The sequence below is a fragment of the Bison bison genome, unplaced genomic scaffold (genome assembly GCF_000754665.1).
Source record: "Bison bison bison isolate TAMUID 2011002044 unplaced genomic scaffold, Bison_UMD1.0 scf7180017864154, whole genome shotgun sequence".
NCBI lineage: Eukaryota > Metazoa > Chordata > Mammalia > Artiodactyla > Bovidae > Bison > Bison bison.
Window position 1 is genome coordinate 643,662 of NW_011494726.1, and position 18,500 is coordinate 662,161.

The 18,500-nt window shown below is 41.3% G+C and overlaps 1 protein-coding gene across 1 annotated transcript in view; it reads left to right on the forward strand.

Moving 5' to 3' along the window:
- The window catches only part of SERINC3 (serine incorporator 3), an 18,552-nt gene extending 1,367 nt beyond the window's left edge, over positions 1-17,185 (forward strand). Inside the window, exons 2-10 of the mRNA XM_010840987.1 lie at positions 5,785-5,946; positions 6,498-6,688; positions 8,245-8,324; positions 8,978-9,115; positions 9,242-9,411; positions 10,211-10,301; positions 11,586-11,766; positions 13,412-13,639; positions 14,506-17,185. Coding sequence (XP_010839289.1) covers positions 5,785-5,946; positions 6,498-6,688; positions 8,245-8,324; positions 8,978-9,115; positions 9,242-9,411; positions 10,211-10,301; positions 11,586-11,766; positions 13,412-13,639; positions 14,506-14,644 — 1,380 coding nt within the window. The 3' untranslated portion in view covers positions 14,645-17,185. The remainder of the gene's footprint in view (positions 1-5,784; positions 5,947-6,497; positions 6,689-8,244; positions 8,325-8,977; positions 9,116-9,241; positions 9,412-10,210; positions 10,302-11,585; positions 11,767-13,411; positions 13,640-14,505) is intronic.
- The last annotated feature ends 1,315 nt before the right edge of the window (positions 17,186-18,500 follow it).

The following is an 18,500-nucleotide window of genomic DNA, read 5'->3' on the forward strand; positions in this document are numbered from 1 at the left end:
AAAAAAAAAAAAAAAAAATCCTGGCCAGTTGATTTTTAGTGTTTACAAAATAAGTGTTTTGCAAATACTTACAGTACATTTACAAAACTGCAGCATTTACAAAATATGATTTAGGGAAAAATAGTTAAGAAAGTCATTAACTAGGGAGTAATATGGTAATTTGAAACCTGAAACATATGGTGGCTTTGATGTAAAGCCGAGATTTGAGTTGATGCCATCAAAGCATTTCTACCTATAAATCACTTTTATAGTTTATTGATTTCTTTTGTTCAGTGGGAACAGCAAGTAATTCAGTGTACCAGGGAATGGAGTGAGTGAGGGGAAGGATAATTAAAAAAGAAAGGTAAAGGGGTCCAAATCATGTAGATATCCATTGATCAGTCTAAGGGCTTTGGCTTTTACTCTTTCCTGATTGTGGGGATCCATTAGAGAAAAGAAGAATGATGTGAACTGACACAGTGTTGCTGTGTGGAGAATAGATGGTGAAAAAGAAAGGGTGAAGCAGTGTAGGGGAGGAAAACCTTTTATTGGATTCTCTGTGGATTAGTGGTCGGGCCTGCAAATTAAACTAAGACAAATTAGCAAGAAAAAAGAGTTTGTACTTGTGCAACCCACATACATGTAGGAGTTTTCAGAGATGAACAACTCGAAAGAGTGGCTAGAATATAGGACTTTATTATATGCCTTTCTTAATGGGTGGAGGGGTGCAGGAAAGCGCTTCCCTGGGAAAAACAAAGAGGTTTCTTTAGGAAAGGTGAATGGGTTTTTAGGAGAACTAACAGGAGATAAGAAAGTGTGTGATAGTACTTGTTTATGTGAGTGCAGAGGTCTTTTTATCTTCTTCAAGGCAATAAAACTCTCTTGGAGGGAGAATTTATGGTAGTTGCCGCATTCAGTCAGATGAGAAATGCTCTGAGAGGGCATTTTTTCCCCTGCATCTTTTGAATCTCACATGTCTTCATCTTAAAATAATTTTTATACTAATTCAGGGTTCTGAATGGGTTACTACAGCAGCAAGATAGGAGCTATTGCATTTAATCCAGGTGAGGGATAATGGTGACTGGACCAGTGTGATAACTGAGGATGCTATGAAAGTAGCAAGATTCCGGATACATTTTGAGGTTAGAGCTGATGTGCTGATAAATGGAATGAGAGTTTTGGGAAAGAAGGCATCAAGGATGACTGCAAGGTGTTCGACCCGGGCACAGGAAGAGTGTGCCTGGGTCCTTGGAATCTTTAATCAATACAAATTAGTAAGAGGCCAGACGAGAATTTCAGGCAAGCAGGAGGAAGAAAAAACAAGCAACAGGTGCCCTTGCTTGCTCCCAAGGGGTGTAGGAGCTGGTTCCTTAAATGGGATGTGGGTAGGGACGGATCAGTGGGTTGAGTAAGAGATGTGGCTGAAAGCGGTCTGCTCGCCCACCCCCCCACCCCCCTGCCTTGGTGTTGTTACATGCAGGGACCATGCACAATACCCTGTGCTGTTTTGCTCTCCGCAGCTCAGAAGTAGCAGTTGGTTTGTGGTCCTGTTGTATCTTACTGTTCCTGCAGGCAGTTATTTTTAGTCCCTTACAGTTTCTTCGTATTCTCCTGTTCAAGGGTTGGTCCAGGTACAAGCACTCTGGGAAAGGGTCCCAGGTTCCGGCTTATCTCAAATAGAGTTATTTATGGAAATAGGTGTGGAGCCTTATACCAAGGTCACAGATGTGGAGCTCCACACCAAGGTCATCTCTGGAACTATCTGAGCCCCATAGCAACTGTTGCCATGAACCCCCCTGATCTAAACCAGCCTGCTCCCTGACCCCATATTAGGTACAAATACTCACCCTAACACTCACCCTCTAGCACCCTAACCAAGCACCTAATGCCACCCTTCCAGCAGGATTTTTTTTGTCTTGAGGCTATAAAAGTGAAAAGTGATAGTGTTAGTTGTTCAGTTGTGTCCGATTCTCTGCGACCCCATGGGCTGTAGCCTGCCAGGCTCCTCCATGCGTGGACTTCTCCAGGCAAAATTACTGGAGTGGGTACCATTCCCTTCTCCAGGGGATCTTCCCAACCCAGGGATCAAACCCAGGTCTCCTACTAACTCTCGAAGGGGTCGGCTCTCCCTTGAACCGGCCCACTGTTCTAACAGGTGGCTCTCCATGGTCTGTCATGAGGTTGGCCCGCTGTGCTAACAGCCAGTCTGCCAGTCCAGTAAACTCTTTTCTCTTATTCTGTCTCGTGTCTGGAAATCTTTCCAACCTGCACACAGATCATGAAAATAGGGGAGTGACGTAACATATAGTAAGACACGTTTGTTCCACAGTTTGAGTACCTGTTGTGTAAAGGTGCAAAAGATAGAATGCTAGGTGGTCACCCCTGCCCACTCCAGGTACAGACAGTTATAAACAAGTAAGTAGGTGTACTGGTTTGCCAGGGCTGGATAACAAAAGACCATAAAGTGGATGACTTAAATAATAGAAATCGATTGGCTCGTGCCAGGAGCCGGCGACAGGCACTCCACTCATGACAAAGGTCGTGAGGAAGGAGGCTCGGCATACGCAAAAGCGGGATCGAGCCTCAGGAGTCCCCCTGGATATTCTCGAGCATCTACCCCCAAAAACCAGAGTCTGCCTACTTTATTGCTTTGTGCTCTCACCTCTGACTTTACTGGGGGCTGTCCGCCACCACCATCTCGCTCTCTCTGACAAAGAGTTAACTTACAGCTCCAATTAATAAAGTTTCTGGGCAATTAGGAGTGTTTAAATCCAAACCCCTCAGATAGCTCTCTAACTCGCCTGACAAGTTTACCTGGACTCCTACAGCTATGCATACGATTGTTTAGTCTCCCAGCCTCGAGAGGCATGGGAAGCTTAAGATATTCAAATAGCTTAGAGCCTCTCAGAGAGTTAGAAACTGTCAGAATAAAACTAGTAAAAGATTTCATTGATGAGCCAATGCTTGCTGCCAAGTTTCCACATCCCCTGTATTGTATCCTTGAATGTGTATTAATTAATATAGTTGGTATGTAGAAAAAATAAGTAGTGGCCTTGGTGTTAGCAACTTTAGACCCTTAAGGTAATAAATTCTTTCCTTTGTTGTAAACCCACTGCACCTCTGCCCTATAGGAATGTAACTTTATCTAACACCTTCGGAGGATGGCGCCAAACCTTAAAATAATTACTCTTAGAGAAAATAAGTCTTACGGTTGAGAAACCTTTGTCAAGAGTCATAAAAAGTTAATAGGCCTTCTGGCCAGAAGATGATGTAAATCACCTAAACCATTTGTATACGATAAATTTGCAGGATAGAAACCCTGGTTTTTGATAAGGATCAAAGACTGCTGACTTTGCACGATTTCACATCCCCTATTATCCTCTATGTGTAACTTAGGGTATAAAAGCCCCTGTTGAAAATAAAGCTACGGGCCTTGCTCACCAAAGCTTGGTCTCCTCATGTTATTCTTTTCCTCAATTTCCAGCTGAGTCTCCATCTGGAGCGCGGAGGTCCTCTGCGACCATTTATTTGCCTGGGCTTCTAAGACCCACTCGAGAAGGTGTCTAAGGTGGGGCACCTTCCGCTATTCGAGAGGGCGCCTGCGGCCTCCGTGGTCAGAGCTAACCTGGTGTCACAGGTTATATTGATTTTCTGTGTAAACTAAGCTACTCAGCCTCTTTTCGCCACTGAATTTTCCTACTGAGCTATCATCATTCTATTACTCTTTATATCTCTAATTAATATTTAAATAAATCGCTGACGCCGTCTCTCCTTCGAATACCCTGGATCAGCCAGGGCTGGACCTCGGCAGGCTCCTCATTTGGAGGCTAGAAGTCTGAGATTAGGGTGTCAGCTGGGTTGGTTCCCGGAACTCTGTTCCAGCTCCTTCCCTAGTTCCTGGTGGTTTGTTAGCAGTCTTTGGTGTTCCTTGGTTTATAGATCTCTGCCTTCATCTTTGCATGATGTTCTCCCTGTGATGCTCAACTGTGTCCAGATTTCTCCTTTGTATGACACCAGTCATGTTTGATTAGGGGCCCACTCTTCTCCAATAAGACATCATTTTACCAAATTATATCTGTAGTGACCCTGTTTCCAAATCAGGTCACATTCTGAGGTACTGGCGATTGGGACATAAACGTATGAATTTTGGAGGACATAATTCAACTGATAGCAAACAGTGGGCAATTATTATTAGTTTATTTAATTGACTAGAGAAAAAACAGCTAAAGGAGTTAGAAGCATGTGAGTGCAGACAAAATAAACTGGAAGCAATTAGTGTCATTGTTTTTAGCTGTAAAATGTCTGTATCTCTATCTGTGACCAGACACAGACTTCTGTTACGGTCTGTTGACCCAGACTGTAGTTAAGAATTGAAGACTGGAGCTGGGTGGTCAATTCCCCATGGCTGTTTTGATTATGGATATTACTGGGTATTGTGATATATGGAGCCCCTGCTATGAAAGAAATTATGCTAGGTGCTATATACTGCTGACATTATCTCATAAAAGAGTATTACTGGGGCCATACTGTAAACCAGAATCGCCCAGTGTCTGCATCTGCTGTTGCTGCTGATGATTCTGAATTAGCCTATCCTTGTAATGTGACTTGATAATGTCACCTGTCAAAGCAATTCAAGTGGTTTCCTAATCAGGCATATAGAAGAATGACTCAAAGTATGTCCTCTCATCTGGAATGCTTGTTAGGAGAGTTGAGCTGACCGAAGATCCAGGTGACTCTTTTTTTTCAAGTGGGGGAAGTTCACATAAGATTAACTATTTTAAAGTGTATAATTGTGTCATTTAGTACATTCACATGTTGTGCTGTCATAACATATGTCTGGTTCCAGAACATTTTCATCACCCCAAAGAGAAACTCAGGATCCACTTAGCAGTCAACTCTCTTCTCCCTGCTCCCTCCAGCCTCTGGAAACCACTCCTCTGCTTTCTGTCTCCAGATTGACCTGTTCTGGGTATTTCATATGAATGAAATCACACAGTATGTGACCTTTTGTGTCTGGCTTCTTTCACTTGGCATCATGTTTTCGGGGTTCACCCTTGTTGTACCAGCTATCAGTACTTCATTTTTATGGCTAAATAATATTCTGCCCTTTGTGGGTATACTATATGTTATTTATCCGTTCATCAGCTGATGGGCATTTAGTCTCTGCCTTTCAACAATTGTAGGTGGTGCTGTTTGGAACATTCATGTCCAAATTTTGTTTGAAAACTTCAGTTCTTTTGGGTGTATGTGTGAGTTGGAGTTACTGGGTCATATGATAATTCTATGTTTAATTTTGAGGAATCTCTGGGTTACTCTTCAATGGAGCCAAAAGTCTTTTGCTTTAAGGGTTTCTGTGTAATGTTGCCTTATGTTGTAATATTAGATTTGGTAGCTAGGATTCTCAGAAATCAGCAGGTGGAGTTAGGTTTCTGTTTTTCTTAGTATTAAGATATATTGTTTTTAAATAAAATATGCTGTCTGTGGGAACATAACCAACACTTACTGGGCCTTTACTATGTTTTAAGTACTGTGTTGAGTGCTCATTTAATATAGCAGTGTCTGAAGGAGGAAGATTCTGTTACTGAGTTTATTTTACAGATGGAGAAATAAGCTTACATTTTGTAACTTGCTGAGGTAAAATGGTAGAAATAACACTGCCTCCAGAGCTCATGCTTTTAACCACTTCCTCCCAGCTCTGATTCTCAGAGAAGGCTCTCAGAGCCTGGTGTGCTGGTCTTCCGTCCTGCAGGTTGGGAAGGAGGCCGCTGCAGGCCATCTCACGTGGCGATGCTCTGCTCGTTGCAGGTCCCGTGCCTTTGTGGTGGTGCGTCCTGTTTGCTGTGCAGCTGCTGTCCCAACAGTAAGAATTCCACCTTGACTCGCCTCATCTACGCTTTCATCCTCTTTCTGGGCACCATTGTCTGTTGTATCATGTTTCATGAGGGGATGGAGACTCAGCTGAAGAAGGTAAGTAGAAGTAACAGTAGCCTTATTAATGTAGTGGTTTTAATTATTTCATGTTTTGCAAAAATTTTAGTTGTAATTAGTATTTATGTCTTCACTGTTGTGAAACTCAATCAAGTTCAGTGGATTGGTTGGGATCGTACATTTCAGTTCTAGTCAAAACAGAGTAGGAAGGTATTAGTCTTTTCCCAAAGTAAAGGTAGTATCTGAAGCAACATCTTTAGTCTAACAACTTTGGAAAAGATACTAAAAGAGTGGCCCTAAAGCTCTTTTAAATAAAGTATATTTAATTTTAAAAATTTAATCTAGACTAGCCTTTATTTGCAGAAAAGGGCCAAAAAGAGAGCACTTGACTTTTATTTTAAAACTGCAACTTGTTTATATTGTTCAGTGACAAGATTGTAAGTGAATTGAAAGCCAAAGTGAAAAGTCCCACAGGAGGGTCTTGCAGTTGTTGAAGTGGCCGGTTTTAGAAATCCAGGCTTTTCTGTGGTGGAATCGAATCTCTCTTTAAATGTGGATATTCCCTTAGCATTAAAATGTTTTTGTTCCAGATACCTGGCTTCTGTGATGAAGGACTTAGTACCAGGATTACTGATATTATGGATAAAGAGTGTGATGTGCTGGTTCGTTATAAAGCTGTGTATCGAATCAGCTTTGCCTTGGCCGTCTTCTTCTTTGCCTTCTCTCTGCTCATGTTAAATGTGAAAACTAGTAAAGATCCCAGAGCAGCGATACACAATGGGTACGTAGGAATTATTTATTGTTTTCTTGTCATGGTGTTGTACCTTCGCCTTCGCAGTTAATGTTGCCATTTTGATGAAGGCAGTAGAGTACTTCTGTTATACATGGGAAGTTGTTTCAAGGTCATTTTCAGCTGGAGCTCTGCAGTATAGCGGGGGAGATAGAGTGGACAACGAGAATGTTTTTTGGTATTATTTATTTATTTAGTATTTTAAAAAAATATTTTTGCTTCAGGTTCGTACATTTCTCTGCACACCTATGAAACCGTTCAAGCATTGTACTAGGCACTTCACACACACAAACACACATATTTTTTTTCTTTCTATTGTTAAAAGATAAACATGTACCTGATATATTTAGACAGGATACAGAAAAATAAATAGTGAATATATTTGGGCCACTGATTGACATATTCTGTCGCTTCCCATTCCTGATCCCCAGTTCCTCTTGTACATGTATTTCAGAGAGGTTAAAGAAATTGCCTGAGATCTCTCAGCTAGAGAGGGTTGGCCCTAGGATTGAAACTCAAATCTGTTCAGCTCCAAAGCTGCTTTCTTTCTGCACTGCCACGCAAAGTAGTGTTTAAAGGTTCACTGAAAGCCAGGTTTGGTCTTGTGATGAGCTCTGTAATTGTGAACAAGGGGTTTATGTCCAGTTGCCTGATGTGCAGCTTGCCAGACGGCCAAACTGAGATGCTGAGATTTGCAGCAGAGACTGGAAGACACATCTTGGATCCGCCTCCCTGAAGGCCAGAGGCTGTAGAAACTTATGGGATAAAGAAGCAGGGTTGTCTTACTTGTGGGAATGGGAAGGTAAGGAACAGGTGCTGTAATCGGTGTTCTGCACAGGTCTTTATCTTAATTACAAGCTTGAAATGGCAACTGACAGTACTCTTGCCTAGATGATCCCTTGGACAGAGGAGCCTGGTGTCCATGGGATAGCAAAGAGTCAGTCACAACTGAGCGACTTCACTTTCACTTTCTTTAACAGGATACTTAGCATAATCAGGGGGTGGAGTTTTTGGCACTCTGAATTCATTGAACCACCTGTGCAGACCCTGTTGTAGGGTCAGTAGTCCCAACCAGTCTTAACCAGCTTGAACTGGACAAAAACTAACTCCTGGTTTCTGAAAAACAGCTTAAGTCCCCGTTGCTGTGGCAACTCATACATCAGAGGCAAGTATCTATAGAGGTGGTTAAAGAGTCTTGGGATATATTATCTAGGCTGTAGGTAGGAAGGTATGAAATTTGAAAAAATTTAGACAAGCCTTGTGAAGGCAAGGCCACAAATAGAGGAGTTCTTTAACGAGCTGTTAAAGCAGGGAAACTCTAAGGTAATGTGTTTTTTCTTATGAACGTGAATGATTGGGTCTCTGTGCTAATGTTTGTCCTCAAATTGTGTGAAATACTGAATGAAGTAGCTTCATGTCAGATGAAGAAACAAGCCCAATCATGTTGGAAGTGGCTAGTAAGGCTTTATTTTTGCATTTCAGAAGTTCATTTTCTCAATGAAAGGGAAAAATTAGCGTTTCATAAATGTACTTTTATATTTTAATAGATTTTGGTTCTTCAAAATTGCTGCCATTGTTGGTGTCATGGTTGGATCTTTCTATATTCCTGGAGGCCACTTCAACACAGGTATGGTTCACTATAACAGGGGTAAATTATAATGTATACAAACTCTACAGATGACTGCATTCATTACTGATTTTGCAGAACTGGTAATTAAATGAGATGGTGTTCAATTATCATGACTTGATACTAATATTAAGATATTAATTGACTGATTAAAGCCAGGAGACATTCAGCCCACTTCTCAGCTCTTCTGAAACCAGATGTTAATTTTTTGCCAATATTTTAGGTTTCCCTTCTCACTTGGCAATATGAAGTTAATCGGGCTTGTCAACATAAGGACTTGTAACCATGTACTCCACTATCCCCGTTTTAACCTGCTTCCTTTTTGTGGCATCATATGGCATCTGTGGATTTCCACTGTGATTTATATCCCTGTGAGTAAAGGAAAGGGCTTATATCTTTTCCATTTGGAATGTCAGACCATGGGCTCCCCTTAGCACAAGCTAGAATCGATTTTAAAAGGTCTGAAACCCGACAGAACACTTGTCACAGAATGCCTTTGAGTTTGGAATTGTGATACTCTTGCTGTACTGCTCGAGACAGAATATGTCTTATTATTACCTTTTCTTACTTGAAACCTTCTTAGTGTGCTGGACAGTAACGTTCTGATATGTTGCTCCTGTGGTAAAGAATAACTTTGTGCTTTTGGTTTGTAGCCTGGTTTGTGATTGGCATGGTAGGGGCTGCCTTCTTCATCCTCATTCAGCTGGTGCTGTTGGTAGACTTTGCTCACTCTTGGAATGAGTCATGGGTAAATCGAATGGAAGAAGGGAATCCAAAATGCTGGTATGCCGGTAGGTGTCAAACCCCTATGAGAGCCATACTGCATCATGCTACATTAAACTGGGTGAAAATTGATCCTCGTTAGTTTAAAAGCTTGTTATAACTTTGAGCATTCATGTTCATTTTCTCTTTTCTAGCTTTACTGTCTGTGACAAGCTTGTTTTATATCCTGTCAATCATCTTTGCTGGGTTGCTGTACACATACTACACCAAACCAGATGGCTGCACAGAGAACAAGTTCTTCATCAGTTTTAATCTGATCCTTTGCGTGGTGATTTCTGTTTTGTCAATCCATCCAAAAATTCAGGTATGGTTGTGATTTCTGCTTCTTCCTCCTATGAGAGATTTTTAATTAATGCTAAACTTGAAACCTAGGTAACTTTTTATATGAATTTATGTCCAAGTTTATCTACTTAAACATTTTTCTACTGTAGCATAATAAAGTCTTCATAATTATATCTTAATCATAAAATGTGCCATTGAATGTCAGTATTATAATTAAATGAATAATTTCCCTATTATTTAAGGGGAAAAAAACTATGTAACTTGAGAATTTATTGTCCTTATAAAATTGTTTATATCACAAGAATGATTCTTAGAAATCTTTAGCAGAGATATTTTAGGGGAATTGAACTAGAAACATATGATTTTAATATTTAAAACACAACTCATGCTCCTGAGTTTCCTTATTTAAATACCATATTTTAAAAATTCATGGATTTTTAGATACGAAATATGAAAAAACACCACCTATCCTTTTAAAAGTGAGAAAACTGAAGGTCCAGAGAGTTGATGGATTACCTAGCTAGTTAAGGGCAAAGCTTAGCTTTGATTTCACTATACCAGGGAACTAGTGGTGAATCCAAGCCTTTGTATGATCCACAGGAATTTCCAGGGTTATGAAATGCCTGAGAATTGGTGGTACATGCCTCCTCTTTCTTGGTTATTTTTCAAGCTAACTTAAACTGAAAGGTTACTTGTCATCTTTGATCTGTCAAGCAGAATCAGAAGGTTCTCAATAACAGCTCAGTGGGTCCCAGGAAGTACGCTTCTAGAAGTTCAGCCCTTGCAGTTCCTATGGCATTGTTTTCTTTCCGATTCCACAGGAACACCAGCCTCGTTCTGGCCTCCTGCAATCTTCTCTCATCACCCTCTACACCATGTACCTCACGTGGTCAGCCATGTCCAATGAACCTGGTAAGTAGATTCTAAAAGCACATTCATTTGATGGAAAGAAACTAAGAAATGGGAGTTCTCTGGCAGTGCAGTGGTTAGGACTCAGCTTTCACTGCTGTGGGTGTAGGCTTGATCCCTGGTTGGAAACTTAAGATCCCACAAGATGTGCCATGCACACCAGGAGTAAAAGAAAGTACGAAATTACTCCTTTGGTGGGTGCCAGAACTAGAGCTGGAGCAAATGTCAGACAAACAAATGAACAAACAAAAACTTCACTTAAATGTACAATGTCTTTGGTATTTACCTTTCAAATTTTATTCTCCATGTCTGCTCCTAACTGTTCAGAGCTGAAAGCCTAAAGGACCACCTGAAGGACCTTTATGTGGTCCAGGCTTTTCCCCAGACTAAATCAGATTAGTTAAGAGTTGGTTAAGAGCAGAAAAAGGCAACGTTGTTTTGGCCCTTTGTAGAATTACATTAATTGAATTTTATGTTGGTGGTGCAGGCTTGAGAAGAAACAGCTGCAGGAAATCTCCTTTTGTAGGTCTTACGGGATTGTTTCTCAGTAGAGTATCCTGTGGAAAACCATTGCTGCAGACCATCTAATGATGACGCAACTTATTTTTGTTGTATTCCTGTATAACTGTGCAGAAACAGGACTAGGGCTAAACTCCTTGTGCCTTTTTTTTTTTTTAATAACCAGGCCAAATTTATTGAATCTACCTTATTTTGCAAACAAATTTATCTTTTTAAACTGTTTTATATTGGGTTATAGTTGATTAACAGTGTTGTGATAGTTTCGGGTGTACAGCAAGGTGATTTAGTTGTATATTTTCCCATTTAGGCTGTTACATAATACCGAGCAGAGTAGGTCCTTGCTGGTTATCCATTTTAAATATAGCAGTGTGTACATGTCCATCCCAACCTCCCCACCACCCTTCCCCTGGTAACTCTAAGTTCCTTCTCTAAGCCTGTGTAAACTCCTTATATTTTAAGCACACGACTGTAGAGCCCCAAAGACTTGCTAGTTAAACTTCAAAACCAGTGAAATCAAGATTGACATTTATGAAACTGGACAAATACTCTGTTGCTGTAGTTTCTTTACTCTTTCTTGAAAACCAAGTCTTTGATTGCAGCACAGATGTGTTACTGACTGCCCAGTTGCAGGTTCTTTGAAGTAGAACATTCTCATGTTTGAAATTATGTTTTGCTACCACGACTGAGTGATGTGTAAACACACCCCTCAAATCCTTTTGGACCCCCATGAGTTATCCCTAAAGATAAAAAGCAGTTTCTCATTGTCAGATCGTTCCTGCAACCCTGGCCTGTTGAGCATCATTACGCACATGACCTCATCCACCTTGGCTCCTGCGAATACAACTGCTCCGGCCCCTACCCCTGCTGTGCCGTTACAGAGCGGGCCTTCTCTGAATAAAGAGAATTTCATTGGGCTGTTAGTCTTTGTTCTCTCCCTTTCCTATTCTAGGTAAGTTACAAAGTCCTTGACTTGCCTCAGTTAACCCTGCAGTGTATGTTTCTGTAAGTTCAGTAAATCCTCTTGTGAAATGATTTCCCCCAGCCTTACTAAGAGATTCTCCTTTGTATAGGAAGATAAAGCTCTTACCTGACCTGACTCTAGATTAGCTAGAATAGTGGCTCTGAAATTTGGTTGGGCTATCTCTTTTTTTTTAGGGCAATGTTTATTTTATGATCATTGTAAATAATATAAGCAACTAGCAGAATTTTATGCACAAAATGCTCAAGTTGGTATTTAATCCAAAACCTCAGATACAATCTATGTTAGCAGTTTGCACTCATTCTCTCACCCATTTTTATTGATTGATATTGTCTATCTAATAGTGTGTGATACTTTAATAATTTTAAAATGTGAAATAATACAAATAGGCAAAGATATATTTATATAAACTAACAGCATAAGTGAGGGCAGTTTAAAGTAGGAAATGAAATTGTCCTCCCTCTAAATTCACCTTTTCTGTGGTTAAATTTTGGCCCATATTATTTCAGACTTTTTTCTTTTGCTTATACTTACTATTAATCTATTTGTATCTATATTATTATGTATATTTTTATAAATAGTTACATAATCTTATATCACTTGATAATATAATTTAAAAATAGAGACCATACTATATAATAGTATAACAGTATACTATTCTGAAATACATATGAATTTGTCATAATTTGGACAGCTTTGCACACATAATGTGTAGTTTTACCCTTTTTTTTCCCTTTTTTTCTTTTTTTAATTATTTCTTAAAATATGGGTTGGCAGTCTACAGCCCTTGGGCTGACTTCCTATTTCTCTAAATAAAGTTTTATTGGCTTACAGCTATGTTCATTTTTTTCATGCTCTCTGTGACTATTTTTGTTTATTTCCTTTGATTCTTGATCTTAAGAGGAAAGCTTTTAATCTTTCACTATTAAATACAACTTTTTCATAGAGGCCCTTTATCAATTTGAGGAAGTTTTCTATTTCTAGTTTGAGTTTTTATCATAAAAAAAGTATCAGATTTTTGCCAAAAAAAATTTTTTTTAATGTCTGTTGAGATGTTCATGTGGAATTTGTCCTTTATTTGTATGTACTTTTTTATTCAATCATTTAACAAACTTTTAGTGAGTATCTGCTGTGTATTAGAAATGCATGGATGACTAAGGTCATTGCCAGAAGGTCATTCCTTGTGAATAGCAAGGAAGACAGGAGTGGTTAAGTGATACGGCAGAAGGAAGAATAAGGAGCTACAGCAATTTAATCCAGCCTAGCAACGGGGTGACGTCAGAGAAGACTTCCTAGAGGACACGGCATGATTAGAGAGTTAAAGAGTGAGTGAGTTAGCTGGGCGAAGGCGGGCATTGCATTCTGAACAAAGGAGAGATACTTCTGAAGTCCTGGAAGCAGACACCGTAAGCATAGTGTATTTTGGGAAACCCCTCCAGGCAGTTAAAGCATCAAATTGTAACTGTTAGGATCAGAACTTTAAGCAAACCCTTCAGAAGCCCTTCAGTCCCCGAAGCAGGAGCAGTTTAGAAATAACCTTCACGTGTACAGGCTCGTGACAGCACTTCATCTTCATGGCCCCCTTCTGATTTACCTTTCTGGGATCACTTTCCAGCATCCGCAATTCCAGCAATAGCCAAGTAAGTAAGCTGACGCTGTCGGGCAGTGACAGCGTGATCCTCCGAGATACGGCTGCCAATGGTGCCAGCGATGAGGAAGATGGACGGCCTCGGCGGGCAGTGGACAACGAGCGAGAGGGGGTGCAGTACAACTACTCCATGTTCCACCTCATGCTCTGCTCGGCTTCCCTGTACATCATGATGACCTTGACCAACTGGTACAGGTAGGAGGCAGAGAACTGAGGAAGCCCACCCCGCCCCTTGGCGTGGCCTGTAAAAGCTCCTGACCTCAGAATCCCCTTCTTTTACCCATATAATGAAAGTATGTTCAGTGCTCACACTTTTCTGAAATACTTCTGACTTTTTTTTCTCCTCTTGCATTTAAAATCCAGTTGGAATACTTACAGTTAAAATCATGGGAAGCCCTTCCAAACTTGAGTAACTTGAGAGAAAATCATGACATAAAGCAATCTGACTTGTCTTTTGTTCCCTGAGTTTTCTTTGTCTAGAGATGGCCATGTAGAGTATTCTGATCAAAGGAAACATCTGGTAAAGCAGGGAGGATTCAGTAAATTCATTTCAGTTTTGAATTTTACCAGTATGTAGAATAGGCAGATGTCCCTGAAGAACTTTTTGCAAGGAATGATCAGAGTTCTTCATGCAGGCTAAAAGATAAAAGCTGTTTGAGTGGCAGAGCCCCCTGCTCATAAAAATGAAAAAATAGCAAGTTTATCAAGTCCTTTCTGGTAACTGACTACAGAGTAGTGAGTGTCAGGCAAGTTTCAGTGGAGAATTTCTTAGCTTTTGCTGAGGGGCTGCTATATGCTGAAATTAGGCTCCTTTGCTTAACTCTCAGGGGCTTCCCTGGTGGCTCAGTGGTAAAGAATCTGCCAGCCAAGCAGGAGACATGGGTTCGATTCCTGGGTCGGGAAGATCCCCTGGAGAGGGGCATGGCAACCCACTCGAGTATTCTTGCCTGGGAAATCTCATGGACAAAGGAGCCTGGTGGGCTGTAGTCCCTGGGGTTGCAAAAGAGTCGGACTTAGTGACTAAACAACAGCAACCACCTAATTCTCTGCTGTTTTCTCAGCCCTGATGCAAACTTCCAGAGCATGACCAGCAAGTGGCCAGCTGTGTGGGTCAAGATCAGTTCCAGCTGGGTCTGCCTCCTCCTCTACGTCTGGACCCTTGTGGCTCCGCTTGTCCTCACCAATCGAGACTTCAGCTGAAGCTGAGTGCCAAGGACACCACTGAAATTCATAAAGGTCTCCTTTGCTGAAAGCTCACTTACTGTTTACTTTCGCTTCAACTAATATATTAAGCAAATGCTTTGCAAATAAGACTATATCCAGGTTTATATCGGAGGGCAAGATGGAATAATGCTTGATGCAGGATCAGAACCTTTCATTTATATCTCTATTATGTTTATTTGTAAGGATAGAGAGCAAAAGGAACATTATGTTTTAAAGTGAACTACAGCTGTGCTGTGAAGAGAGTTCTTTATTAAGACTTGTAGGTTCCTACAACTTTGATTTAAAATGTAAGACAGAAAAATATTGGATACTTGAGGTTGTCATTAATATATTTCTATTGCAGTATCTTTAAAAGAACAAAATAATTATAATGCATTTCTATGACAGTTTTTTTCTGTGAAAGTCTTTACTGTGTGATACAGGCCCTCTGTTCAGTCCTTAAACTCAGTGCTTGGGGAAAGGAGTCTGTGTGCAGGTCTTGCCCCAGAAGAGGGGTTGTTGGTCTGGCTGCTGCTTCTACGTCTTGAGTTTTTTTAATTTCCTTTTTATTTTTTATACTACAGCATTGATGCTGCTTGATTCAAGCCTGTGGCTTTGCTAGAAATGTTAATTTCAATAAACGCTTTGTATGTTTGGTTAAACTGAAGATTCACTTGAAAAACTGGTGCAGCTTTAGTCTATGTCATTATCTTGTTCCGAGTATGTAAAACTACAAATGCATGTGAATATATTATATTTGCACTATAAAGGTATTTGATTAAAATAGAAAGACTTACGCTTTTTAAGGTCCTTTCTTTAACAGCTTTGATGAGTTAGCAGCGTTCTAGGTTTTTCATTTTTTTAGACTTTTTTGGGCAGTAAGGTTTATAAAGCATCTTCCAGAATGCTCTCCTGTTCCTTCTAAAGTTTAAGGTCTGACCAGTGAGTAAAGTCTTGAACTCATTCAGAAGTTCTACTAAATGTCTTTCCTGGGCAAGACACTTGGGTAGATGAGAGACAAGGCTTGCGTTCTCTGGAAGCTTCTTTGGGAGAGGTGGCACACGGAAGGATAGAGCAGTCTGCGTGCTCAGTGAAGGTTTACTGCACGTCTGTACCAGGCCCCTTAGGCCTGGGATACAGCCTCAAACAGACAGACACCGGCTCTGCCAGCTTGGACTTAGAGTTTCAAAGAGGGTGAAATGAGCTGACAGGTGATACAACGTGTTGTAATTAGTGCTGTGATTTAGGAATTGCAGAGAACTCACAGGAGAGGTGCTGGGTGGGGAGTGTCATGGTAGGCTCCCTGAGGAAAGTGATATCTAAGCCCAGAAACGTTAGGAGTTCACTAATGAGAGGAATAGAGGAGTGGAGTGGCATTGCTGAAGGATAGACTAAACTGTATGTTACAGGTAGGGAGATTTAAAAAAAAATACATCGTGTTCAGTGGCGCTTTAATGGAGAGAAGTGGTCTGGGACCAGGCCACGAAGGGCTTTGTAAACCACACTGAAGAGTTTGGACCTTGTGCAGGGGCAGCAGGGAGCACAGAGTGCTGTGGGCAGATGGTCTCGTCAGTCACTGCGGCTGATGTATGGAGAAGGGATCTAGAGAATGAGACCGGGGCAGTCCTCAGGAGATCTGAAACAGAGAAGTCAAGTGAGAACAGAAATTGACAGCTGAGAGCTCCTCAGTAATTAAACGTTTTAACTCGGCAGTTGATTAGCTGTGGGAGAGAGGTCGATCCTGAGCGATGCTAGTTTAGCCACCTGAAATCTCTGGTGGTTCTGTTTATATGGTGAGAAAAACCAGAAGGGGAGGAACAACCTGTGCTCGAAGAAAGATGGAGGTGGTCTCTGAAGATGGCTGTTTGGGTTTGGAAGCATGCTTCTGTTATTTTCTGTCAGGCTGGTCAGTAAATATTTACGGAGTATATACTATGCTTTACAACCTTAGGCAAAGACAAGCCATCTAAGCCTCAGTGTCTCCTTTGTTTGAAAGTTTATCTTGGTACGGAAGAGCATTTAGAGAGTAAAATTAGTTTGCAAAGTGCTTAACCATTGTAAGCATGCTGGTGGTAGCTGCTCATCTCCACATGGGCTAAAATGAGACTGGTCAATAGTCGGAGGTCAGAGGTGTTCAGCCGTAATCTAATGGAGGTGAGATTTGAGGGTTCTTACAGAATTAGACACGGCCTGGAGGGGACAGTCTCAGCTGAGCTGTAGGTGCGGGGTCAGAAGCAGGGCTGGATAGGAACTGTTGGAACTACCACCATTTAAACCAGTTCTTTATACCATGGCTCAGAGAGGAAATTGCCAGGGATGTGGGGGACAGTTAGGGAAGGTATAGCCCCTTACTCTGCCGGTGTAAAGCAGCCACCCCATTTTCCTTAAAGAAGGGCCAGATTAAGACTTTTAAGGGTCCTGAACTTTAAAAACATCACCGTGTACCACCCCTCCCCCACCTTATGTCACTTAAAAGCAATACTAAACTGTAAAATAAGTGTAACAGAGTCCAATAAAGGTTTTATTTTTTTCTCATGATGATAACTTCGATATTAATTTGAAATAACAAATTCTCTTTTAAAACCGAGGGGGCAGAGTCCCTGCTTTGCTTGGTTCTAAGAGCAAGTTAAAGCTGGCCTGTTGCTGGGACAGCCAGTAGTGTGCTCAAGTTCCGTTCAGTTCAGGTCAGTCACTCAGTCATGTCCGACTCTTTGCGACCCTGTGAACCACAGCATGCCAGGCCTCCCTGTCCATCACCGACTCCTGGAGTCCACTCAGACCCACGTCCATCGAGTCGGTGATGCCTCCAACCATCTCATCCTCTGTCATCCCCTTCTCCTCCTGCCCTCAATCTGCCCCAGCATCAGGGTTTTTTCAGCTCTTAACATCAGGTGGCCATAGTATTGGAGTTTCAGCCTCAGCATCAGTCCTTCCAATGGACACCCAGGACTGATCTTCTTTAGGATGGACTGGTTGGATCTCCTTGCAGTCCAAGGGACTCTCAAGAGTCTTCTCCAACACCACAGTTCAAAAGCCCCAGTTATTCAGCACTCAGCTTTCTTTATAGTCCAACTCTCACATCCATACATGACCACCACTGGAAAAACCATAGCCTTGACTAGATGGACCTTTGTTGGCAAAGTAATGTCTCTGCTTTTTAATATGCTGTCCAGGTTGGTGTACTCAAGACTCAAGTGAATTATACATGTTGAGTGCTGAATTATACACATGCATTAAAAAAAAAACAGTATTTTAGGGAAGCTCAGGATTCCACTGTAAAGCAAGGGGGTATTTTGAATCCTCAGACCTCATGGTGTCGTCGCATTCTAGAAGAGTCCCCTGGTGCCTCATCGCCATGAGGCAGGCCTGTCTGTCCCCCACTGTTGCTGACTGGGGGCCCTGGCTCCAAGGCCAGCCGTGTGCCCTAGGAATTCATTAAAGGCAACAGTGTGGCTGCCACTTCTGCATGCTTAGAGCTGGGAGAAAGCTTGTCAGCCCTTCTCGGATTTCCCTTTCTAGGTTGCTCTTGCTAGGCATTCTGTTGGATGGGAAATAAAACTCTTGATGATCAAAGATACTCCCAAAGAATGGCTGTGGACCTGGTTTTCCGTGCTTTTGATGTTCTGGACCAAACCACAACTCAGACCTAATTTAAACCCAACAACTTTTGTGTTCATTCCAAGTCCCTGCTTGATGATATTTTTCTTTTTACACATTGAGGCTAAAGTGAATATTCAGTACTATGAGGCATGTGTTTGATCTCTGTGGATGGATGGCAGATGCCAGGGTCGTGCTTATTAATGGGAGCTGCTGTTCATCTCTTTACACTTTGTGTCGGTCTCTCCATCCTTTT